General features: G+C 46.7%; 2 protein-coding genes across 5 annotated transcripts in view; both read right to left on the bottom strand.

The window, feature by feature from the left end:
* Window positions 1-1,089: 1,089 nt before the first annotated feature.
* Window positions 1,090-12,766, bottom strand: Dsn1 (DSN1 component of MIS12 kinetochore complex). 2 transcript variants are annotated; one of them, XM_021664177.2, is made up of 11 exons: window positions 12,455-12,766; window positions 11,515-11,540; window positions 10,879-11,199; window positions 8,563-8,636; window positions 7,622-7,694; window positions 6,601-6,691; window positions 5,050-5,109; window positions 4,600-4,677; window positions 3,635-3,782; window positions 2,786-2,873; window positions 1,090-2,337 (listed from the first exon to the last, which is right to left on the bottom strand). In XM_021664177.2, the coding sequence occupies exons 2-11, from the start codon at window positions 11,537-11,539 to the stop codon at window positions 2,252-2,254; spliced, it is 1,044 nt and encodes a 347-aa protein (XP_021519852.1). In that variant the 5' UTR covers window position 11,540; window positions 12,455-12,766; the 3' UTR covers window positions 1,090-2,251. The 2 variants fall into 2 exon arrangements, with proteins under 2 accessions (XP_021519852.1, XP_060238922.1); XM_060382939.1 differs by having other exon boundaries at window positions 12,653-12,754.
* A 2,813-nt stretch (window positions 12,767-15,579) lies between these two features.
* Mtcl2 (microtubule crosslinking factor 2) overlaps window positions 15,580-25,833 on the bottom strand; it is a 65,410-nt gene continuing 55,156 nt past the window's right edge. For all 3 annotated transcript variants that reach the window (XM_021664159.2, XM_021664170.2, XM_060382938.1), the window contains one exon: window positions 15,580-23,051. In XM_021664159.2, the coding sequence (XP_021519834.1) occupies window positions 22,905-23,051 (147 nt within the window). In that variant the 3' untranslated portion in view covers window positions 15,580-22,904. The remainder of the gene's footprint in view (window positions 23,052-25,833) is intronic.

Raw genomic sequence — 25,833 nt, 5'->3', positions numbered from 1 at the left:
TGTTATCAAGAGGGTCTAACACAGCCCACTGGCCTAGAATTTGCTTTATAGCCCAGAAGAACCTCCAGCTCCTTATTCTCTTGCTTCTGCTGAGATTTAAGTTTTGGGGCTTTGTTTTTTTCCTTTAATGTTCTAGTCCTTTTTTTAAAAAAGAAAAAAAAAACTTTTATTAATTACACTTCATTCACTTTGTATCCACCCCATAAGCCCCTCCCTCCTCCCCTCCTAACCCCACCTTCTCTCCCCTTTCTTCATGAATGCCCCTCCCCAAGTCCACTGATAGGGGAGGTCCCCCTCTCCTTCCTTCTGATCCTAGTCTATCAGGTCTCATCAGGAGTGGCTGCATTGTCATCTTCTGTGGTCTGGTAAGGCTGTTCCCCCCTTAGGGGGAGGTGATCAAAGAGCAGGCCAATCAGTTTATGTCAGAGGTCCCATTACTATGGAACCCACTTGGACACTGAACTACCATGGGCTGCATCTGTGCAGGGGTTCTAGGTTATTTCCATGCATGGTACTTGGTTGGAGTATGAGTCTCTGGAAAGAACACTGTGTTCAATTTTTCTGGTTCTGTTGCTCTCCTTGTGGAGTTCCTGTCCTCTCCAGATCTTACTATTTCCCACTTCTTTCATAAGATTCCATGCACTCTGCCCAACAGTTGGCCAAAAGTCTCAGCATCTGCTTTGATAGTCTGCAAGGAACTGGAAAGGATCATCCTGAGTGAGTTGTCCCAGAAGCAGAAAGACACACACGGTATATACTTACTCATATAGACATATAATATAGGATAAACCTACTAAAATCTGTACACCTAAAGAAACTAATCAAGAGGAAGGACTCTTGACTAAAATGCTCAGACCCCATCCTGAAAGGCAAAGAGGATGGACATTAGAAGAAGAAAACAGGAAACAAGTTAGGAACCTGCCACAGAGGGCCTCTGAAAGGCTCGGCCCTGCAGACTATCAAAGCAGATGCTGAGACTTATGGCCAACTGTTGGGCAGAGTTCTAGTCCTTTTTAACTTGAGATACCATACACATTTCCAATCTTCACCTTTGAACACTTATAAATAAACAAATGTGATAGACTGTAGTAAAATGGAGGAAGGCACAATCACCTTTATTAGACTGCTCTTGAAAGAATAGTAATACCATCTTTAATTCTTAAATACTGGCTTTCATGGAGGTTGTCTAAAGGTTTTTCTTCCTTGTTCTACTTTAGACAACATCATCTTCAGTTTTCAATAACTAGGCATAGCTTTTAAATTTTATTTAAAAGACTTTACTGCATAGGTCTCCATCTGCATATAGAGCAGCCTGCTTGAGTTCTCAATGTGGTATTCCAAATTAGGAATTAGCTTTGCCACCTCATTAACTATTCTACTGTCTATTCATTTTTTAAGTCTTCAGTGACACACTGGTGATATCGTTCTAGGCTTTTACTTTTAAACAAATCCTTACAGCATCCTTACACCGCAAATTCTACCATTTTTCCAATACAGTAGATGAGGGGTTAAGTAACTGCTCCCCCTCGGTTTAAAAACAGAGCTTACAGGACTATTGTGTTCTAGGCACCATTCAGTAACTAGAACAACGTAACGATGCAGCTTAGTGAGGGTGCTCGGCTAGCACAGGAAAAGCCCTGGGCTCCACTCTTAGGGAGGCACAGGGGATACCCAAAGGGGAGGGGGGGGAATGTCTCAGCCCTTTCTTGCCATGAATTTAATTTCAGGAGATCAATTCAATATTAAAAACTAAAGTACACTACAGACCTCAGAACACTTCAGAAAACAGAAATTTTGTGACGTGACTCACATCCACCCATTATGTAATAACACCCTATCCTCCACTGAATGCCACGCTCAACAACTTCAGCTTCATTCTTTTATGGCAGGAACCCAACTTGGCCCCTAAAACATTTCATTAAGGTTGGTTCTAAATGTCTTCGGGTTGCTTTAAAACTGGACAATATCTTCATGGGATGAAAAGTGCTGGCCATAAGGATATTTTGAGCAACGGGCCACTGGTTCTGAAGGTCATTTCAAGCGTCTTGCACATTTCTACAACATGTGTCCAACACATTCTTCTGGATGCATACATGCTGTCACTCAGAACAGTGAAAGTGCTGTGCAGCTGGGTCAGTCCAGCTCTGACCACTGTGAGATTACCCTGTGTGGAGACACTTGTCCCTGTCCTCTCCTGGGCAGCTCACAGCAGAAATTACAGGTACAGGTCAGGTCCCTGACAAGATCCGGATCACTGTGTGGTCGATGAGTTCTGTAGGTGGAGTCTGAGCAGTTTTCGAGCAGGTGAAGAATCTAATTTTTCCGTGCTTCTCTTCTCTGCAAAGGAAAGGAGCCAAAACATGCATTTCAATTAAATTCACGTGAAATGTACTGGAAACTACATGTGGTAGTATGCCAGACAGAAGGGCACTAATGATAAATAAAGTCCTTGTCCTCAAGGATATGGCAGTGCAGGGGGAAGGCCAGTACGGTGAAATATATAAGAAAATGGCTAGAGCCCAGGAAAAAACTATGGGAGGGTCTTCGGTTTTACTTCATGTATTCTTGAAAACTAAAGCAGTCAAAAAACAGTGTATATCTTCATGGAGTGCTTCTATGGAGTATTCATCGAGGCATTTCCTATCAACATTTTACTTACTATGGGAACAAAACAAGTCATCTGGTTTAAGTCTAAAGACCTTATGCCTGAAAAGGCAGTTTGTATCCCAAATGGTATCAGATACAGCCGCCCCTAAGCTCTGGTCCCCTCAAGGGATGCACTTACTGAGCTGTGCTGACACCTTCTGGAGGCACTGAGTACTTTCATCCATGAAGGCCTGCAGCTGCTTCACTGATCCTTGCAGCTCATCCATCTGCAGAGGAAAGATCCCTGTGAGCTACAGGGCAGGCAAGCTCCTGCTTTAGAGCTGTAGACTCTGCACTTCCAGCCTGGTGTGCTAATGCCAGACATTCTCTCTGGGCACCCACTGAACCACACCTCACATTTCTCCAGTTTGCTCCATGCCCCAGGAGACTGACCCCCAAACCACCACCAAGATGCCAGGTGCTCTAGGTTTCATTTGAACATAACCCCAATGGAGCTAATAGCCACTGGAAGCTAGCAGCCCACTGTTTCTCCTGTATTCTCTTCCCTTTTACTGTTTTATTAGTATTTAACACCATATATTTACTTTAAAAATTTCTGGCTTTCCCAAGGTAGAGAGGTTGGTATCCTCTTTTAACTTCCAAAGATTATGCTTTAACTTGCATTTGGAGGGTCCCCTGAGGCTCACGCTTTAAAAGGCTGCTACTCAGTGTCACTACCAGGAGGAGGTGATGGGACGTTTAGAAGTAGTTAGGTTTGTGGGAGTGTGACCTTGAAGTAACCACTAGGACCTGACCCTCTCCCTCCCTCCCTTCCCATCATCATGAGGGGCACTGCCAGTCACATGTTCCCACTGACCTGCTGCATGGCCACAGGTCTAAACCAATAGGGTTTAATGGAAGCTAGCAGCCCAAATAATACATCCTTCTTATAAGTCACTTCAGGTATTCTGTCAGAATGTCGCAATACTAAAAAAGATGACAAGCCTAGAAACTGGGTCATCAACCTAAGAAGCCTGAAGCAACTTACCACCAACTCCATAGAGGCGAAGACTTGGTTCTGACTCTGTACTATTTTCTGGTAGTCTGGCTTTGTGTTCAGAACTTCCTCCTGGGAAGACCCATGATATGTTGTAGGATCTACTTTGACCTCAGTGACTTCGCTTTCAGTTGATTCTCTAAAAACAAAAGAAAAGAGGTTTCCTGGAATTTATAACCATTTTTTTGGAAGCAATATAAGAGTGCCTTTGAGAAGGAAACCCTGACCTCGCTCAAAAGCCATATTCCTCAAAGCCTCTTTACGTCACCTCCGCAATTAGGGTTTCACCTAACATTTTATAGTTGGCTTTGTAGGTGAGATTTAGTTGGGGGGGGGAGAAGCTTTCAAATACTAGCTGAGAGGTTTGTGCACTACACACTTGGAATCCCAGCAATTGGGAAGCTGAGACAGGAGAATTGTGAATTTGAGGCCACCTTGGGCTGTCTGTATGTTAAATTAACAAAACTAGTTCAGACGCTGAAGTAACCCAAAATCTAGTGCTTTCACACCTTCTTGACTTCCCTAGCCAAAGACTGCCTCTCACATCTCATACCTCCCATGCCATTTCCTTCATGGCTTTGTGTTTTTCACTGAGGCCTTAACCAAGGGACTCTTGCCTATCTCCAGCTCAAGAAAGTCTCTTGAAGACCATTGTTGGCACCCTGGCAGGTGAATCAGTGCAAGGCAGCTATGTGCCCATCTCCCTGTGCCCTGGGAATGGTAGCCGAAAACACAGCACAGAAGCAATTCTGTTCAGGGTCTGAAAACAGCAATACTTATGTCTTCTGTTTTTGTCCCTCCTTTTCCACCAAGGAAAATAAATAAGACATTTTAAAGTTGACTGAATTATGAACACAGATCCATCTCTCAGTTTGCACAAATGGATTTGAAATGAACGCAAATCAAACTCCACAAAGTAAAGAGACAGCTGCTCCTTTCCAGTTCTCAGGTCTAACCTGGGCATCTCTTTAGGTGGAACTGCCTTCTGGTACTGTAGTAAGAGCTGATCCCAAGCCTGACGTTCTAAAGAAAACCTGTGGAATTTGGGAAGGGAAATTCAGTTAACTTTGGTCACATTTTTAATCACTCAGGGCAGCAATAAGTACTTTAGGCATATAATCTGGTTTTAAATGTATTAAAAGGTCATTAAAGGATTAGAAAGCTCAACTGATTCAGAGGATATTAGTTGAATCAAGTAACACACACACAGTTAAAATCAAATTAACACCCTTCTGCCCTCTCCACCCTCTGAAACTGTCTGTCAGGGCTGTTCGTAAGCCTTCCAGCTCCTAACCTGATGCACAAGTGTTGTCTACCATGCTTACCAGGATCTTCTCCAGGTTCAGTTATTTCTCTGATGGAGAACAAAGTTCAATTTCCAAGAAAGGGTCACTTACTTTACTTACTTTGTTATATATTTTTTCACCTCAGCTACTGATGCTTCCAGCGAAAAATCTGGTGCTTTTCTGGAATACAGATATTACGAGAATACTATGAATCCTTCAACACTTGCTTTTAATGTCTTACATAATTTCAGTAGCACTAAAATATAATCATAATTTTTTATTTTTAGGAAAATATTTAATCTTGGACACAATATCTACTTTGTACTAGTAATAGCTAAATGGCTTCTAAATCTGTTTTTCTCATCAATTCCAATTCATACCATGGTGATTAACCTTCCTAAAAATAGTCCTTTACTTTTTCTCCCTAGCTTTAAAATTCCATGACTACTGCAAAAAAGAATAAAAACAAAAACCTTTTAACTTGGTTCTTAAAACTTTCTGTGTTCTGGCTCCTCTCAGCTCAGCAATTTCTCTCATGACTCTGTTTCTAACGGGAAAGAAGCAGGCACTGAAAATGCCAACCTACAGCACATATACTTGGTTTTCCACCCGACAAAGACAGATTACGAGGGCTGCAATTCTTGCTTTCTACCAAGGCATGTGCGCAGTATCTCTAGCAGAGATGCAGCAGCCTGTGCTTAAATACACGTTGTTGGGCCAAACTATTTCATGTCTGATTAGCAATCTCACTCTCAAGAACTTGCAGAAGGACAGACCTTGCATGACTTCTAAATTCAGATCAAGTGCATGACTCTTAGAATTACAAGTTGTGATGGCAGCCCCAGTCGTGAAGGACTACCAATTTAGGGGATGTTATCCTTTTAACAATAAATTCTACTTATTACTATCAGTGTGTGGCATGTTTGTGTATGCATATGCATAGATATGTATGTGACACAGTGTGTGTAGAGGTAAAAAGACTACTTTCAACAAAGGAATCGCTTCCTTCCACCAAGGGAAGTATGGATAGGAATGAGGTCATAAGCTTGTGCCAGTAAGAGCTTTTGCTTTTATCCACTGAGTCATCTTGCCAGCCCATTCTGCTAATACTCTTGCTTGCAAAGAGCATCAGGACTAAGCTGCCCTCCTGCATGGCAGTCAAAGGTCTGAGGGCTGGTCCCCTCAATCTTTCCACAGCTGTTACTTTTCACTACCCAGGTCTTTTGTGTCCAGTCCGAAAGTGAAACTGTTAGGGAGCTTCTCTCAACACTCTAGCAAAGTTGCCTATTGCCAACGTCACTATCAACTTGCCGACTTCCTGGATTATGACTGGTTGAGACTGGATTTTCTCTGTTATCTCTTCTAACACAAATATGACAAAAGGGTCTTGACTTATTTATCATTTATCCCTTTCCTCATTATCCTGAAAAGCCTGGTACAAGCCAAGCATGAGCTCACACCTCTAATCCTAGCACTTGGAAGGTAGAGCTAGAAGGATTGCCAATAGGTTAAAGCCAGTCCAGACTACACGGAGACTGTATCTCAAGAAAGCAAAAATAATTAAAGAATGTGTGGTACAGAGGTGACAGATAAATGTTTGTGTAAGCACTAGATTAATTATTATCAAGTTTTAACTCCATTATAATTAGATGGAAGGGGAATTGCTCTTACTCTTTTGAATCTTCAACGAAACATTTTTGTAGAGTTCCATCACTTTCCAGCTTTTCTGTAAAACGTTTCAATTCTTCAGAAAGAGAAGATGCTAGAGAGAATAAATTTATGTTAGAAAATAAAAAGACTACAAATGCTCACAGGAAGAATATGACAAAGGCATTAAGGAGTTTCCTCCTACTCTAGGCTCCCCTATTGCATTCCAGCCCTCTCATTCACATAAAACAGTCATGTAAATATGCAAAAAAATTTATCTTTGGGGTTGGAAGTTTAGCGCCATGGCAGAGGAACTTGCCTAGCCAAGTTCAAGGCCCTGGGTTTGGTAACCAGCACCCCAGGGATGGCTGTGGTGGTTTGTATGGGAATGTCCTCCATGGGCTCTGTGTTTGAATACTTGGTCCCCAGTTGGCAGAACTGTTTGGAAAGGATCAGGTGTAGCCTTGTTGGAGGTGCGTCACTGGGGGTGTGGGCTTTGACGTTTCAAAAGACTTGTTCTATTTCCAGTGTGCTCTCTGCCTCCTACTTGAAATCAAGGTGTGAGCTCTCAGATATTTCTGCTGGGAAGCCTTTGCTCTGCCAACATGTACTCTAAAGCTCCCTGAAATTAAATACCTTGGTCATGATGTTTTATCACAGTAACAGGAAAATAACTATAAGGGTGGATGGGGGTGCAACAAGAAAATACAGAAGAAAAACTTATCCTTTTCTTTGGGTGGATAGCTAAATGGAAGGCAACTTTTTAAGTATATCTACACTTTTCTCATGAAAAAGCAGTTAAACATAGATCTCTATACAATTTTACTTTTTCCCAGAAATGTGACTGCTGTCCCTGAAGAGAAAGCATTATAGAAGTCAGGCAAAGGCAGGAATGTAGAAGGAAGGGGCAACATTTAAAAAGGTGAGGGACCTGGTTTTAAAGAGACAGCATCTTTCGTAAACGAGGACACTGAAAACAGACTGGCTGGCTTCAACAGAGGGAGTAGGTCAGGATCAAAGCACTTGTACGTGCTTCACAGCTCACCTTTTGCTCTGAAACATTCCGGGCTGAAGTCCTTACTGCTCTTTAAGAAAGGCTCAAGCTTCTCAACTGAGAACTAAACAAAGAAAAGCACTTGATGTACAACCACCAAAGTCTCCCAGGCCAGCTGTCTGTAGCTTCATGATGCTTATGATGAACTTCATGAAACCACACACAGCCTAACTTTTTCACCCCACACTTTCCATATAGATCAGTAGGAAAAGCTCTGTTATTCACATTCTCTTTATTTGTATATATAAAGGTGAGGGACCTGGTTTTAAAGAGACAGCATCTTTCGTAAACGAGGACACTGAAAACAGACTGGCTGGCTTCAACAGAAGGAGTCGGTCAGGATCAAAGCACTTGTTTTGGTTTGTTTTTGTTTCTTGGAGTCAGGGTTTCTTTGTGTAGCCCAGGCTGTCCTAATATTCACTCTGCAGATGTAGAACAGGCTGGCCTCAAACTCACAGATCTACCTGCAAGGTATGTACTACCACACCTGGCTTACGTTTTCATTTTTAACTCAGGGAAAACAATGCTCACTTAATTCACACAAATTACTAGCTCATCTAAACAGTCATAAGTACCCGGGGGCCATAAAACACAACTTTAAAAAAATAAGACAAAGACGAACACTTCCCACACTGGTCTGCCACGAAGTAAGCCTTGAAATGTCTACAGTAACTGATTTTGACTGCAACCCACTCTACAGTCTCACCACATGCTGACAATGAGTGAAAGACACTGGAAAACCTCTGAGCTGCTCAGCTAACAGCAGCAGCAAGGTCAGTCCACAGGGAGCACAGCTTCCCAGGCGAGAACTGGCTTTGAAATCAGCTCCAACCAGGAAAAACCGCTTTTCCTCGGTTCATCACTGATATTGAGATCTCTCTCAAGAGCAAACAACACCAAAGAGAAACACTTCTGGACCCTGAAAATCTCACCTGGAAACTGGAGAGCAGGAGGGCGCCAAGCCGCTTGCTTTCTCCTAAATTCACACTGATGGACCTGCTGAGCTCTGACACAAAGCAGCACATTTAAGGAATATCACACTCGGTCAAGAAAACAAAACCAGAAAATCTACCCCCTCTTGACGTAACCTAATTAAGACAAGCTGCCTTCCCTGAGTAAGGAGAGAATTCTAATTTTTCCAGTCACACTGAGGAATAAAGCTTACATTTTCATGAATCCAAATTTTCAAGCGTTATTAGAACCTTTTCATATATTACACTAAAATCTTGTTTAACAAGGCAGATTGAAAATATCATACTGAGGAGTGGGTGGTGGCCCACGCCTTTAATCCCAGTGCTGGGGAGGCAGAGGCAGACAGATCTCTGTGAGTTCGAGGCCAGCCTGATCTACAGAGTGAGTTCCAGGACAATCAAGGCTACACAGAGAAACCCTGTCTCCAAAAAGAAAAGACAGAGACTCAGAAGGCATTTCTGTAACAGGCCCTGCAATGTGCTTCAATACACAACCTGCAGAGCTGGGGTGGGGCTGCCTCACCTGTGCATGGACTCCGAATCCTCACTAAAATGTGAAGATGATTTCTTATAAACAATACGAGCTCCACATTACAAATGGAGAAACTCGGCCAAGGAAAGGAAATGAACTGTCTGAGGAAAGGCTGAAGAAGTCATGCTTCCCGCCCAAGTATGTCTGCAAGATGCTTTTCTACAAGCAGCGTGTTCCCTGTGGTGATTTAACATTAGCCGGCGGCCGCTGAACACCTGCTGTGGGGCGGACATTTTCCTCCGCTGCTACACACAGCTCTTTAAAAATTTAAGGCAAGTCTCTTCTGCTTGTTAATTTTTTTTTTTTTTTTTTGAAACACAGTAGCCCAGGCTGTTCTTAAACTCCTGGCAATCCTCCTGCATCAGACTGCCAAGTGCTGAGATCACTGGCAAGAACTGACCATACCTGGCATCAAGTCTATTTTGGTAACAGATGGTAACAACACTGTGACACACAGGCTGGTTAGATTCCTTGCTCTAGATTATACAGCAAGTCATCAGAACCGACTGGGTGGGTGCTTTATGTAATCATGTTACCGACCCAAACAACTGTAAGATGTAGATGCTGTTTTCTCAACGACGTCCATTTAAAAGCAATTACCGTACAGTAGGAAGTAGCTGGCCTTAAGGATTCTTGCCCTTCAGCTTCAGCAGGCTGTTTTAAAAGTAACTCTTGCCCCTGGGCTGTCTGGCTGCTGTCAACCAGGTTCTTTCTAGCCATAAGCAAGGAAGCCTAGAAGGTAGCCAGGGATACCCAGAAAAATAATTCATCTTATTACACAGGTGATTCCATGTTATACAAACTGAGGCTCTGGAATGGGGACACAACTACTCTCTTGGCACATCTAGGGGACAATTCGCCCGGGTGCCACGGCATGTTTTCTGTTTTTGCTCAGATCCCTTCTATACATGCAACAGCCCGGAAAAACAGTAGTACCTTAAAGGAAATTACATTAGCTCTAACACTGAAGGGTCTGCTAATTGCCAAGTATGTATGCACTGTGGTTTTATCTCCCCCAGCTTACTGGGAAGGACTTAAGACAAAGAAAGTGAAGCTCAACCTCAAATTAGACTTTCTACACTCTCATCATATACTGACACTCACATATCAAACGAATATAAATTTAGACAAAGATACTGACACATCAAATATTATAAATTTACTCAAATTACATTCAAATATGGAATCCCTAAAAGACATTTTACTTGTTTTTTTTTCTTTTAAGCGCTGGGGACTAAACGTGGGGCCTCAGGCACACTAGGTATGTGCCTCACCACTGACTGAGCCACATACCTATCCCTACTTAATGTATTTTTAATGTGTCTTCCTTCTGAGTCATTTCCAGTTTAAAAGACTGGAATCAAGCAGGCATCAATCCACTGGCCTTCTGTTCCACTTTAGGGTATGAGACATAGAAAGAACCCAAATTCCTAGGCTCCTAGATAGGATGACATATTAAAACAATTAGCAACCAGGAGTTCTGTTCATAGCAGCTAATACATACACGGACAATTAATACTAAACACTCACTGAGTGTGTGGCATCAGGACTTGTGAACAAGAACATGCCCATAGGATTATCTCCATTCTATAGGTAAGGAAAATGACGCTCAAGAAGGTGATGTATTCAAAGTTGCATAGCTAAAAGGTAGCCAAGTCCTGTCTATTCTGCACTCGCTGCCATTCATTTCTCACTGCCTCTTATTTGGGCTGGAATTCCACTCTTTCACGTACACAGCACCCCACCTGTGATGCCTGGGTGAAAGGGAGCCAATGACTTCCGTCGGTTTATTTCTTTCATACTTGCTCGTCGCCAGGACTGCCTCCTGGTTTGATGACAGACAGACGGTTCTTCAAAGGACAAATGAGACAACCCCAGCTGAAGTCTCTCCTGGCTGTTGGCAACACAACTTTCCCCCTCTTCAGGCCAATCTAGGTGATTTTTCTCCTTTGAACTGCCTTGAGTCATCATCTCCAGGGAGGCAGAGGATTTAGGCAGTACTTCCAAAGGGCTGAGACTTGGTTGCAATTGATGATCCTGAGTCTGGGACATCACTGGCTCCTGGTCTAGCATTTGTTACAGAAAAGTCAAAATATAAAATCAAGCCCACCACAATTAAGAGTCTGGGCAAAGGGTGACAGAAGAAAATGCACGTCCCCACAAGATGGCATACACTCGTAGCATCAGCTTTCTAGGAGCCTAGGCAGAAGGAAAGAAGGAAGAAGGGAAATCTATTTCCCAGGTGATGGAAACAAAGAGGAAGCCATTCCGCCAATGCATACGCGTGTGACTCCAAATCCACCAGGAGCAAGAAGGATTCTGTGACAGTTCAAAAGCCTGAACCCGAAGCAAGAGGCGCTAGATCTCACTGTAAAACTCACCTTCTGGTGCGGTCACTGAAGTCATCCTGGGTGAAAAAAATAAAAATAGGAAAATAAAATGATCTGTTCTTCACATTCCATCTCCAATCTCACAGGGGGCTTCAAATCCCATAATAGGTCTTGTGCTTCAACTGCCTCCTCCAAGATTACCAGCTGGGGTCACTGACTGCTCTCCTGCAGAACTAAATACATACAACCTATCTTGGCTCCCAAACACCTGGTGATTCATTAGCCCCTAATTCCACTGATGACTTTAGGACCTTTGTTTTCCAGGTTAGAAAACAAACAAAACAACCACACATTCTCTCCAGATTCTGCCACTCCTGAAAATTCTTTCTAATCAGTACACACTTTTGTCCTTCTACCCATAAAACATACTCATCCCTTCCTAACATAGCTTAAATATGAAGTCACTATTCTAGCAGATTCGCTGGGCACACACCTTTCTCTATAGAGCTGGCTGTAAAATTCATTTACGTGTCTCCCCAGCCGGACTAGACCGCATTCCCAGCACCTGTCACAAACAACTGTCCCGAAGAGAGGCAGGAACAGGCCTCTCTCCATCTCGCACGTACCTACCTCTCCCTCCCAAAAGACATCTAAATATTGGGGATGCTTGGTAAATAAATACGAATGCATGCTGAGGGGCTATACTGAAGGGTCCTTCCACGACCTAAATCACCACAATCCTTCTGCCTGATCACACAGGCTCAAGCTTGAATAAGGCATTTAAGCGCTTACGAGCCTGTGCCAAGTAAATGCCTTCTTACAGCATTACTCCATTTAACGCGTTCCACAACTCTGAGCACTATTATTCTATCAGGGGGCCCGGGTCCGGAGCACAGCAACGCGAGCTAGCAATCTGCCTGTGGTCACTATCTGGAGTCAGGGCCTCCAGCTGTGCCCTGGAGAGAGGAGTGGCCCTCCCCCGGTGTCCCACCTGGAGAAAGTCTCCCAGCCCCCAGGCCCTGCAGCTGGAAGCGCCAGGAGCACTGGGAGGGTGCGGCCGAGAGGCGGGTCAGGGGTGAGTGAGCCACATCCGGGGAGGTGTCTGCGACTTCCGAACCCCAGAGCGATGCCAGTCCGGTCCGGGGGTGGGGTGGGGGCGGCGTTCCCGAAACACGAAGCCCAAGGTCACCTCTGCAAACTCGGCGTCACCGTAGAGGGTGCTCTTCCGCGTTCGTCCGGTCCGCGGTCCAGCGTCGCCGTAGCTACTTCCGAAACTCCCGCCGAACCACTACGCATGCGCGTCCTGAGACTTGAGCGCGCAACCCGCGCCTCCGGTGGGGCGCATGCGTACTCCGCTGTTCTACGCGCTAGCCCTGCCCACCTTGTGTGAAGGTTTCCACCCAGTTCCCAATCACCCGGTCTGTAGCTACTGCTAGCCCGGGGATTGCCCTTTCCGAAACAGCAATTTGGCGACCTCTCCCGCCATACAGCCTGTGAAAGCCAGGGAATCTGGTGCCACACCCCTGTTGCGGGCCATGGCTCCCCGCCCCCCCAGCTCTTTGACTCAAAGAGTGTAGACAGTGACTTTCTCCAGGGAGAACTAGAACTCTGAGCTCAGTTTGTCTCCCGCCGCATGGTCCTGAAGTACCCAAGCAAACTGAGCACAACCTCGCCAGCCTCAACACAGGCCAACCCTGCTGCCGCCACCCCGCGCCAATTCTTGCTCCCGCTTCTTTGTTGGAGCATGCTCTTTGCCTGGAAAGCCTTCCTTTCCGTTTCTATCCATCTATGTTGACCCCATGTTGAAGGCCAGTTGTTCTGTGCTCCCAGGAGCCCAAACCACGCCTCCTCCACTCTCCCTTACCTGGGACGGTATACAGAGCAGACTGCTTCCTCAGGAAAAAGTATGGATCCATTAGAACGCCCTCATGAGTCAGTGAAGTGATTTCTTTCAGATCTGATCTTTGGGAACGCTGAATTGAGAGCAATATGGAAGATTACAAAGGGCCAGGTGTGGTGGCACATGCCTGCCTTTAATCTCAGCACCGGGAAGGCAGAGACAGACACTTGTGAGTTTGAGGCCAGCCTGAAAGCTCCAAGGCTAGCCAAGGCTACATAGTGAGACCCTGTCTCAAAAACAAAAACGAAACAAAAAAACGCTCCAAATAAACACGAGGTGGCTGAAGCATGACTTTGGCTATTTTTCTGTTGTAATTGTGGTCCCTTGCAAGCTTTCTGGTAAAAGGTAGAAATGTGTATTTCAGAAATGTCTACTCTGTCATTCTGGCCTTGTAGTTTCAACAGCGATCTGTTCTTGGTTCCCTGAATATCACTTTCTGGAGCTGGGTTTCTTTTATCCATGCATTCAATTTCCCAGCACCTCACTGGTTGATGACCCCAAAACAGACCTCGGTATTCCCAGCCAGGGCTGGCCATGTTGGGATACGCTGAGATTACTGCCTTGTGGAATCCACTCCCAGTAAACATCCTTGCTTTGAATTCTCCTGTGGCTCCATCTTGTTCATAAGATGCATACATTTTTTTTCCTTGTTCCACATCAACATTTTATTGCTTGAATTCATATCCCTGTCTCCTTTCTGGTTATTTTGAGCAGGTTCTTATGTAGCCTAGGCAGACCTCAAACTCAATATACAGCCAAGGAGGACACTGTTAACTTCTGATCCTTTTGCCCCCCCCCCCATCCCAAGTATTGGGATTACCAATGTATGCCAGCATGCCTGTCTTTGCCTCTTTGAATCAGGCTTTCAGGCATGCTCTTTCTCTCTTTGAACCCTCTCCTGTTTCCTGTCTATGATCCATTACCATCCCCTTTGTCTGCTCAGCATCCCAACTCTGGGTGTGCTCCCCAGGGACTCCCTGCTTCTGCGATTGATGCTTGATGTCTTATTTTCCTGGACCACCTATTAGATCCTCTATGGTGGGCATAGGCCTGGCTGTTGTTAGCTCCAACACTGCCCTGCCATCCTTCAAAAAAGAGAGGATCTATAAAAGTAGGTGTTAGGTCTCAGGCTGTCCAAATATCCAGAAACGAGCTAAAACTGGACTACAGAAGGATTTCTGGCAGTTAAATGAAAACCAGCATTCCTCTGAAACTTGTAAAACTGGTTCCCATCTGCCAAAGGGACATATGGCTACCCGTGGCACCTATCAGCTTAGCAAAGCCCATGCTGCCCGGCCGGCTCCCTCACTACCAAAAGCAGTTGTTATACCAGCTAGCCCTCCTCACCTTCTCCTCCACCCTAAACTCTCATCAGCTCCCCTGCTTCCTACCCTCCATCTAGTCATTCTCCTTACAACTCACGGTTCCCTACTACTGCCTTAACCCTATCACGGAGAGATCCTGTTGGCAGTTTCTTTACTGTGCCCCTCACTTACAGTAAGTAGGCAGCTGCCAAGATGGCCCCAATGACCCTTTTCCCCTGAAGAGTGCTAGAGGCCACAATGCGACACACAAGCTTCTCCACGTGCTGAGGAACTGAGTCTCCTACTCGATGGCCCGTAGTGACTTGCCAGGTTTGTGAATTCACCACGTTGTAAAGCAGTCTTCAGCTCTAGTCAGGAATACAAATGAACAATACAAGGCTACCTGGGCCTAGAGCTCTCTGGTAAGGCACTTGCCTAACGTGCATGAGACAGGCCCTGGTTTCCATCCCCAGAGTCACAAAGGGGCAAATACTCACAGCCTAACTGGAAGCCTCCAGGAATGCTGAAATAGAACTGCCCAGCTCCCAAATCCTCAGCCCTACACCATTGGTGGGATACGATACATTTGGGATAGGTAACTGCACACTGTTGTGTCTAAAAGTATCCCCCCATAATAGATTATTGTAAGTGTATTACAGAGAAGCCTGATTCTACTTTGCTCCTTCTTGAGTGTTCTTCAGTAGTAGTGAACACACTTCCTGGGAGACACTGAGTCACCAGCCATGAGCCACCAGAGCCCCTGGCGGCCCCATCTAGGTGATTCCAAACCAGCCAGCTGGCACCAGTTTCCCTTCCTCCTAAGCAACCCCAGGTGGGATGGAGTCAGCTTTCAAATCTGCTGGGGCCCCACCAGCCTCCCTAGGGAAAAGCAGAGAGCAGAGAACAAGCAACTGTTTATGTGACATACTTTATTTCCAATCTACAACCATTAAAAACACTTTGTAAGTTTACACTGTACAGTTCTCATGTCTGAAATAAGACACAGGGCGAGGAGAGCTGGTGGACTAGACTACAGTCCTACCACTGCATCTGTCCCCGGAAGGAGCCTTTAAACACAGAAAGGTTGGGGGTGGGTAACAGAGTAGGGAGGAGAAGAAAGAGAAAGGGGGGACAGAAAAGTAGGGGAAGGAAGAAGAGCAGAAGGGAGAGGTGGATTGTTGGCCCAAGGATGCCCTTAGTCCCTTCCCTCCTGAGTGGTCCCCAGGGCCCACGACTGCAGGACCCTCACCAGGAAACCGGGCTGAGCAGGAAGGGGCTTCACAGTATTGGCCAGGTTGGGGAGGGGAGCCAGGATGAGGAGGAAAGGCAGTTTCTAGCTCTTCCCCAGGCACTGGGGGTTGGAACTGATTTTTGGCACTGTCTACAAGGTCTCCCTGGGAATTGAGAGGTCAAGGAGGTACGGTGTGGGATGCTGGTGGTGAGTGGACACGGGGCTCTCCTGCAGCATTAGGTTCCTTTCCCCTTGCACAGAGGCCCTCTGGAGAAGGTGAGGATCCAGTGCATAAACAAAAAGGGTCTTTTTTGCCTCTTGCCTCCAGAGACTCTCCCCTTTGCCTGCTGTGACCACCTATGCAGCTTTCCCCAAAACCCAAATTAGTGGGGGATGGTGAACTGGGCTGAAATGGAGCCAGGAAGGTAACAGGGAAGCTTGCAAGACCGTCCTTCCCCCTCCAGCTTCCAGAGAGAGGAGATGCCATAGTGTTGTTTCGGCTGGGCCCAGAGGCCCTGAATCAAGGAGTCCTGCTCTCTGGTTGTTTTCCATTATTCATGGCTCAGGCCAGCCCCAGTTCCTGCCCAAGCTGCAACAACAGCTCACCTAGGCCAGCAACCTTGTTGCTGTGGGCACACTTGTCTCCATCAGAATGACCTGGAGGCGCTTTCATACCCCAACTCGCTGGGCCCACTTCAGTGGGTTCCAGGTGGGGGCCAACAATCTGCACTTCTGTCAGCTTTCCCAGTGATGCTTCTACTGCGGGAACAGAGTCGCCAGGGGTGTCTTTGGCAACCTGGTACTCCTAAGGCAAGCCATACTGGCAAGGCCCAGCTATAGAGGCACCAAAAGATCTGGAGAGATGATAGGAATGATGTAGTGGATGAGACCCCTGTTCAGAGAAGAGATCAACAGTAGAGCCAAGAAAAGAACGAGGGGTGCCAGAGCCCTGTATCCAGTAGAGGCTGAAGGACCCCAAAACACAAAGGATGTTTGAAGCCTACAGGGTCATCCTGGTGCTTCTGAGCGGACCATAAAACTGGAAAACTCCAACTTGGAATCCGTTTCTAGACTGCCAGCTGAGGTCTCCCTTCATGTAAGTGGCATAGGCAGCTTAAGATGTGGTGTGACAAGGGAGCCAGACTCGACTGCCTCAGTCTTTCTGGGATATTTGGAGAAAACCAAAGCCTCCTCCCTTAGGGAAGAGCAGGAAGAGAGACAGAGTCAATGGGGTAGGCAGAGGGTCCCAGGAGGGTGAGGAAGGAAAGTGATCAGTGGTAGAGGAGCCCCAAGGAGGGACTGTGGCCCAGTGTCACATCTTCAGTCCCCTTCTGTGAGTCTGTGGATTCTGCAAACTGAAAATGCTGTTGGTTTGGGGGGGGTTCTGTCAAGATGAGCTGATCTGGATGAGATGAAGGCCAGGAGAGAATCAATGGAATGGACAGATAGACACAGACCAAAGAAAAAGAAGTCAAGCCTTTCCTGCTTTACACCAAGGCCAAGAGTGGGTAGGGCAGAGAAGACCCAAAGGTGAAGAGCAAGTTCATGTCCATCACACATCCTCCCAGTAAAAGGTGATGTGGCTGTTATGGGGAGATAGTAGACAGGGAAGACAGGAGGCAGAGAGTGGGGTGAGTCTGGTGAGGGGGACCGGAAGAGATGGCACTGCACGATGCATGGAGGAAAGACGATGGCTCTAGTGAGAGAAATTCAACATAAACACAAGACAAGGTAACTGCATATCGGAGAGCAAAGCTTGGAATTGGGAGGTAGGACTGGACACGGCACTTCCCGGATGGTGTGGGGATGTAAGTTTACAGGGACAGGGAGGAGACTTCAAAGGTCACATAAAAAGTCCAAATAACAGATGTATATAGAACGTCAGCTTTTTTTTTTTTTTAAGGAGATAACAGGCATGATGTATTTGGTCTTCACCATAGCCACCACGTCATAGCTGGGGAAACTGAGGCATAGCTAGCCACGTGATTTGGCCACAGTCATTTAAGTTGGTGCAGTTTATTATCTTGTAAAGAGTCACCTGGAAAGCATGCTTTATCTCAGGTGAGCCTGGCTTACCAGCAATCAGCTCCGCGGTCGTTAAAGAAGGAGCTGGAAAGCATGCTTTATCTCAGGTGAGCCTGGCATACCAGCAATCAGCTCCGCGGTCGTTAAAGAAGGAGCTGATGCTCCACATTAGTTCGTCTCTGAGAGCGAATAGGCTTGCCTCATGTGATTGGCTGATGAAGACGGGAAAAGCCTGGCAGGCTTCTCTTCTTACCATGGTCTCCAGGAAACTAAAGAATGAAACCTAAGGCTGCGTATAGTGGTGCATGCCTATAATTCTAGAACTTGGGAGGCAGAGGCAGGAGAATTAACACAAATTTAAAGTCTGCATAGCAATTTCCAGATCTGCTAGGGATACACAGCGAGATCGTGTCTAAAAATATAAAAGCAGTCAGGCAAACAAAAAGTAATGGAGTATAATTTAAATTGTGTGATTATGAGGATTATAGTAGGTAGATCGGGGAAACGAGTTTTTTCTTTTTTTCTTGGCAGTCCTGGGCAAGTGCTCTATTATTGAGATACAGTAATACAGACGCAGTTCTCACCTTTTTTTTCTAGATTTTCTAGTTTTGTTTGTTTCCCAATACTAGAGAGAGAACACAGGGCCTTACCCCAGGTGAAGCAATCATCTACCACTGAGATACCCAGCACTTTCTACAAACTTTGAGATAAGTTCTCAGAAAACTGCCCAGACTGAGCATGAACTCACTCTATAGACCAAACAGGCTTTGAACTTGATCCTCCTGCTTTAGCCCCTGAGTAGCTGGAATTAGAGCCTGTGTCATCAGCCTCAACGCTCTGGCTTTGTTACCTATGACTAAGGTGGAACACTGTTTTTGATGCCCTTTGGAAATCCTTGGGGTCATTTACCCAAAGCAGAGTTTGCCTGAAACACCCTGTTGTTGTTAATAAAAATGGGCTGGGAGGAAGGACTCCAATAATGTCGTGAAAAGGTCCAGATAAGGAATACAAGCAAGTACCATGGGATCATGGATGGAAGACAGCCCAGATAAAAATCTTAGGGCTAATAATAAACATTACATAGCCCAACACTTATTTTCAAATTTACAGCAAACATGCCCCTCCCCGCAATATCCCAGCTCAGTGCTCAGGGCTTTTGTTCAGAACCTAGAACTATGAACACTGGCTGAAAGCGCAAGAGCTCTTAGTGGCTGAAGCTGTGAGTGTGAACACCGTGGTCACTGGTGCTTAACTATCTCCCAGGGAGCTAACCCTATAGGTCCTCTGTCCAGAAGGTAAGGCCCAAGGAATCTGCAGGATGCTCACAGGGGTTAGGTGTAGGGGTCCCTGGACTACCCACTGGAACAAAGGTCCAGAATTGCATTTCTTGTCTCTGGGTTTGGCAGTGTTATGTTTGGGATGCCCTGAATCTAGCCAGTGTCCCAGTGAGTTTGTACAGAAAATAAGAAAGAGTCCTGCTGTAAAGATGGTGACTTCCTGGTTCTGGGCTCCAGGTGAGAACTGTACCTGTTTTCTCACTTGCAGAATGAGAGCACTAAGCCCTGTCATGTCAAAACTGCCTCTTAAGAGTTGACGATGAGAGACTGAGGAGAGATGGGGAGATGTGACCCCTAAACAGTAAAGTGCTCTAGAGAGGATGGTGGGGGAATGGTTGTTACTACGGCGAGGTGGCAGAAGGAGCTAGTGGGCAGTTAAGGCTGGAACTAGATCCGTTCTGGGGAAGAGGAAGAGTCTGGGTGGTCTCTGGGCAGGAGACAAAGCTGAGTGACAGCTATGTCCATGAAAGGTACACAGAGTGGCATGGCGGCACCCAGTCAAGTCTTTTGAATACTCAGTTTTGTCTCCTGGAGATGAATATCCCTAGAGAGACCAAGAGACAGGGCCCAATTCTAGGGCCTAGAGAACACGATCTCTGGATGGTAGCCTTAGTGAAAGGACTAGGAGGAAGACTACAGGGCAAAGGAAAATGGATTCTAATGCCTGTTCAGTCAGGGACTCCCAAAGAGCTCTGAACTTCATTTCAGAACCAGTCACCACTGCCTCCGAGACAGTCTAATTTGGTTTATCCCTGGAAGAGGTGAGAAGACATAGTTTAGTTTCAGTCATGTAACTCATCCTCATGTCCCCAGCCAATTTGTGTCAACCCCGTGGGCACAAGCCAGGCAATCTTTTAGAGGGCTGGACCCCAAGGCTCCTTGGAACATTAGGGAGGGAGGGAGAAAAAAGAAGAGAGAGAGGAGGGAGGAAAAAGGAGGTAGAAAGCTGAAGGAGAAGGAGGAGAGAAAACAGAGGTGCACAGACAGGATGGATGGGAGGAAGGGTGTTGCTCCTTCCCACGACCGCAGGCCTCCAGGGGCGTGGCCCTGTAAGCCAGGCAGTTTTCTGCTTTGGGAATGTTACCAAGACATAAAAAGCATTTGAAGAAACAAACAAACTTAGAAATTACACTTTTAAAGAGTAGATTTACAAACCAACCCTTCCACCTCCCCCCAAAAGAAAACAGAACCAGTTACCAAGTAAAACACTAAAGATCAAACCAAACCAATATTTACACGCAACATTTTCAACCCCATCAAGCCCCACGTCCAGAGGCTTCTGTAGGGACAGTGACAAGCAGCCTTGCACAGTGGCAAGCAAGAATTAGAAACAGGGACTGAAAACCAAGACCTGGAGCTTGCAACACCTGCTGGGGCCACAGGAGCCAGGTGCTGAGACAATGGAAATGCACGACAACCCAGATGGAGGACGATGGTAAGGCTGAATGGTCCCTAAGCCCTGGGGTTCAGGCCTATGGGGACCTTTCTCCAAGCCTCCCTGGCTCTCAGCAGCTCTGGGAGGTGGCAGAAGGCCTCTGGTGGCTTGTGGCCTGGTGTGGTTCCCCTCAGCTGGAAATAACCTTAGAGGGGCCTCTGACCTCTTCAAGGAGAGTAGTAGAATCCTGGGGGGACCTGGCCCATGGCCCACCGGCCTGCTGACTTTGCCCATGCAAGTTATTAGGACATGAGGCAACAGCTGGTAGAACGGGCTGACCCTGATATACTGCCCATAGGGAAGGGGGTTGAGGGGCTTTGGGTGGCTGGTCCAGGTGTTCCTTAAAAGGTAGCCTGGGAACTGGTAGGTGGGAGTGCAGCTGCATCTCCCTAGTCCTGAAGCAAACCAGCTATGCAGTTGGATCTCTGCCTTTCTGATGGGGAACTCTGCACAAAAGCCAATCCATCCCTGGATGAGTCCGGATCCCCAGCCAGGGACGGGAGGGTGGCACATCACATGTGTACATGGTTCACTGGCACCAAGGGGAGGCACGTGAGCCTCCCCATACTGCAGCTGAGTTAGACGGGCGTGGCTCAGGCGACTCCTAGGGGTGTAGGAAAGACAGGCAGTAGAGCTTGGGCTAGAAGAGCCACGAGTGGCTATAAGGCTAAGAGAAGGGCTGGTGAACAGGCTGGCAGACACTCTCAGATCCATGTGCAAAGCTGCAACAGACAACATTCTAGACGTTCATCCTGCTTCCTGCGAGTTCTCTCTTGGGGAACGTGGAGGGGTCGCTGTGCTCAGAACAGAGCTGTGGTCCTCCGGGTCTGACTCATGAGAAAAGATGCTGGAGGAAGGGGAGGGATGCGAAGGATCATGGAGGATGGCTGGGGGGAGCGGTGACATCATTCTGACCTGCACTTTGTCTGAAGCATTTACAGTCTGGCCTTTAGAGGCCGGGCCAAGTACCGGCTGAGGAGGGAAATGTAGTGCTCTGAGACTGGATGGCCAGTGGTACTGGAGGAACGAGGTACAGAGCCTGAGCTCTGCCAAGGGGCCCTTCTGACAAAACCAGGAGATCTGAGCCCAGTGCTGAGCTGCCTCAGCCACATGGGGAAACGCCATGGTGTCGCGTTGTCCCAGTGGCAAGAAAACCTCTAATAAATTACCTTGGGGGCTTTGGGGGAAGGTAAGTTAAATTATTAAAATAAAGTAAATCACCTTAAATATTTATAGTATGAAAAATTCAAATAAACAATCTAGGCAAGAAATGTTTGTAGGCCCTTGTCTTGGGCTTATGTCCGGGGACACTGGCCTCTTGGCGCTCTCTCTGGCCTGACAGAGTCTCTCCCAGGGAGCATTTCTACCCTCTGCCTGCTGCAGGATTGTGGCACCCACCCATGCTACCAAGAAAGAGGCCCTAGGGACCGAGGCACAGCATGTAGGGATTTACCTACATCGGGTGTTGAGATGGATGCCACCCATTTCTGCTCTCATGGATCTCCTACGGAAGCTGGGCCTTCATGTGCCCCTGGCAAGGGAGTCAGCTCTTCAGGCCTCCAACTCTAAACTCTATACACTTCTACCTGCCTCCCGATTCTTGCTACACATGGGTGCAGGCAGGGGGATCCAGGGCTCCAGGATTCCAAGTGGACTTGGCCCTGGATTCCGCTCTATCATATCCCCCTTCCCTGCTCCAGGAAGGCCTTGCAACCAGGGCATTAGGGCTGGAAGGAGAAAGCAATGGTGATACTCCCCAGGCCCAGCTCTCCCAAGAGCCTTGAGGTGGGCCCTAAGCAAAGTGGTATCTTCTCCTCCACATGTGGTCAGTAGGGTGCATCTCTGTAAGCCCTGTTTCCTGGAGCCTGGCCAGAAATGCCTCCTTTTCTGGATCCTTCTAAGAAGTGGTGAGGGTGGTGCCAGGCCCCCTTTAGGATCCAGAGCTGACTTGCCGAGCTCTTCAGGTGCTTCTGAGGCCCAGTCCTGGTTAGCCAGGGTTGATCTTTCTCCTGCTCACTGCCTTCCCCTGGAAATCAGAGGTCTCTTCCCAGCAGTCAGTGGGACACCCTGCTTTACCTTGATGTGAAAGCTCTTCTCTGGCAGTGGTACAGCTGCTATTCCTCCTGGGCAGAGCGAGGCTGAGGCTGTGACCCCTTGCCTCATCTCAGGGTCTGGGCTGCTTGAGGCGGGAGCTTAGCTGCTCTGTGACTCACTGGGGGGCTGCCCTCTCCTCCCCACCCCAGCCTGACTCTGAAGGGTGCAGCCTGCACTTGGAAGGAGAATGCCGGATGGTGTTGCGGGATGGCCGGACGAAGCAGGAGGCCAGTGACTGGGCATTACAGTCACAAACGGCATCCTGGAAGAGACAGGGAGGAGAGGGTTAGGAGCAGGAGGCTACAGCCACCCAGTAACCAGGACTCAGCCATCTCTCACACTGCTTCCCAGGGGCTGCAAGCCTGTTCTAGACCAATTTTTATCATACTGATCCTGCTGGGGCAGCAATGGATCCACATTTTAAAAAAGTCAGTAAGGCACAGAGAAGAAGGCAGCCATTGTCTATGGCTGAGATTCTCAACATTTTATAGCATACACCGACCAGCATGGTGTCATCCCCAAAACCCATTTTTCAGATGCTGCTGTGAATGGTTAGGTCTCTGCTGGTTTGTTTTTGTTGTTGTTTTATTGAGTTTGGGCGTTTTGCTTGCATGTATGTCTATGTGCCACAAGTATGCGGTGCCTACAGAGTCCAGAAGAAGGTGTCAGATCTTCTGGAACTAGAGTTATAGACAGTTATGAGCCACCATATGAATTCTGAGAACCGAACCTAGCTCCTCTGGAAAAACAGCCACTGCTCTTAACTGCTGAGCCATCTCTCCAGCTCCCGGCTCTCTACAGTGTTCTACTAAATGGAAATAGATATTTTCCAATTTACTTCCTCCCCCTCTCTCCCCCAGTGTAGGACCTAGGGCTCTGAGCAAGCCAGGCAGGTGCTCTACCCCTGAGCTACATCCTCAGCTCCAATTTACTTTTCAGTTAGTTTCTTTGGGTCAGGGTCATACTGTGAAGCTCCAGCTGGCCTTGGATTCTCTATGCAGACAGGGCTGGCCTCCACCTGTGGTGCTTCTGTCTCAGGTATTCAAGAACCGGATTACAGGGATGCACTATCATGTCTAAGCAGTACTGGGGATTTCCTGATTCATTCTTGATGTGTATTTAGGTAGCCATTCTTTGTTGTTGTTGTTGTTGCTTGAGAAGTTTTCTCTGTGTAGCCCTCCCTATAGACCAGGCTAGCCTCAAACTCAGAGATCCAACTGGCCTCTGCCTCACATGTGCCACCATTTTGGTCTCACTCATTCTTTAAATTATTATCAGATCCCAGAAATGATTCAACAGCACTGCTACAAAACCCAACCGCTCTCTTCAGTCCTGGCTCTGTCACTTACTAGGCGAGTGACACATTTACAAGCCTTTACCTCTTCTCTGTGGTGAAAGACATGTTGTGTTTCTCAGCAGTGTGACGGTCAAGTCAAGCATGACATGCAATGACAGGGCTCATTACCTACTAGGCACTCAACACATCTCAGCAACACAATCCTTGTTCTTTCCTTTCTCCTTTTAAGTGTTGGGAATTGAACTCAGGGCTTCTTGTGTGCTGGGCAAGTGGTTTCACCATCAAACTACACTCCAGCCCTGTTCTGTCATTGCTTTCCTTCTTTTTTAAAAAGAGGTATATTTAGTTGTATGTGTCTGAGTGTTCCGTCTCCTGTATGTAAATGCACCATGTGTGTGCAGTGCTCAGAGGCCAGAAGAGGGCATAGGATCCCTTGGAATGGGAGCTATAGGTGGCTGTGAGTCAACAGTGGGTGCTGAGAACTGAACTCAGGTCCTCTTGAAGAGCAGTGAATGCTCTTAACTGCTGGCCAGCTTCCCAGACCCTCACTGTTCTTTCTCGCTGTGATAGCTTTATGAACATGATGGCACTTGTTATTGCTGTTTTGTTTTTGGAGACAAAGTCTCACCACAGAGCCTTGGCTGGTCTGGAACTTGCCACATAGACCAGGCTGGTCTCAAACTGATAAGAGATCCTTCTGCCTCTGCCTCCAAAATACGGGGATCAATGGTGTGAGCCACCACCTCTGGCTTGTGATGGCTCACTTTATATCAGTGACTAAGACACGGGGCACTTAAACACCATGACCAACATCATTCTAGGCATTCATATGAGGGTGCATTTTTGTAAGACTGAAACCTAAGTTGTCAGGCTAGGTAAAGAAAATTACCATCTTTAATGCGGGAGGGTCTCATCCAATCAGCTCTCTTAAAACAGCTGCCTCTCCCCCAAGGTAAGCAAATTCTTCATGGCTGACAACCTTCAGACTGGAACACTGGATTCTTGTTCCTGCTTCTATTTTTTTTTTTAATTAATTTAATGTATTCATTTATTTTGCACTGTGGGATATATGTGTATGCATCCACGCAGTGGAGGTCAGGGGCAACTTTCCTGAGTGTTTTCTTACCCCACCTGTAAGCGCCAGGGATTGGACCTAGGTCATCATATTTGATGGCAAGCACCTTTTGCTGCTCCCTTTTCTTGCCTTTAGACTTAAACTGAAACAAGGGCACTTTCTGGCCATGAGGCTGCCTGCTTTTAGACTGGGTTAAAGTCATTGACTCTCCTGGTTCTCAGGCCTTGAGACTCAGACTGGAACTAAACCACTGGCCAGACCCTACACAAGACTCTTAAAATCGAAACTCTCATTCATTCTTATGTTCATTCATATTGTCTCTCCCTCCCTTCCTTCTCACTTCCCCCTTCCCCCTCTTCTTCTCTCCCTCTTTAATGTACTAGGACTAAACCCACCGCCTCACATCTAGACTTACATGGCACAAATGACAAAAAACTGATCTAGACAATCTCTTCTGAAATACTATTAGACAGTACAACAAAAGCCTTATAGATCTCTAAATCTTCTTTTATCCTATTTCTGCAAATCAAACTTAATGAAATAATCTGAAATGTAAATTTTTTTTTTGAGGCAGGGTTTCTCTGTGTAGCTCTGACTACCCTGGAACTCATTATGTAGACCAGGCTGGCCTCAAACTCACAGAGATCCACCTGCCTCCGCTTCCTCAGTGCT

Source organism: Meriones unguiculatus, chromosome 4, assembly GCF_030254825.1.
Source record: "Meriones unguiculatus strain TT.TT164.6M chromosome 4, Bangor_MerUng_6.1, whole genome shotgun sequence".
Classification (NCBI taxonomy): domain Eukaryota; kingdom Metazoa; phylum Chordata; class Mammalia; order Rodentia; family Muridae; genus Meriones; species Meriones unguiculatus.
Note: the sequence above shows the minus strand (reverse complement) of the source record. Positions and strands in the feature narration are given on the sequence as shown.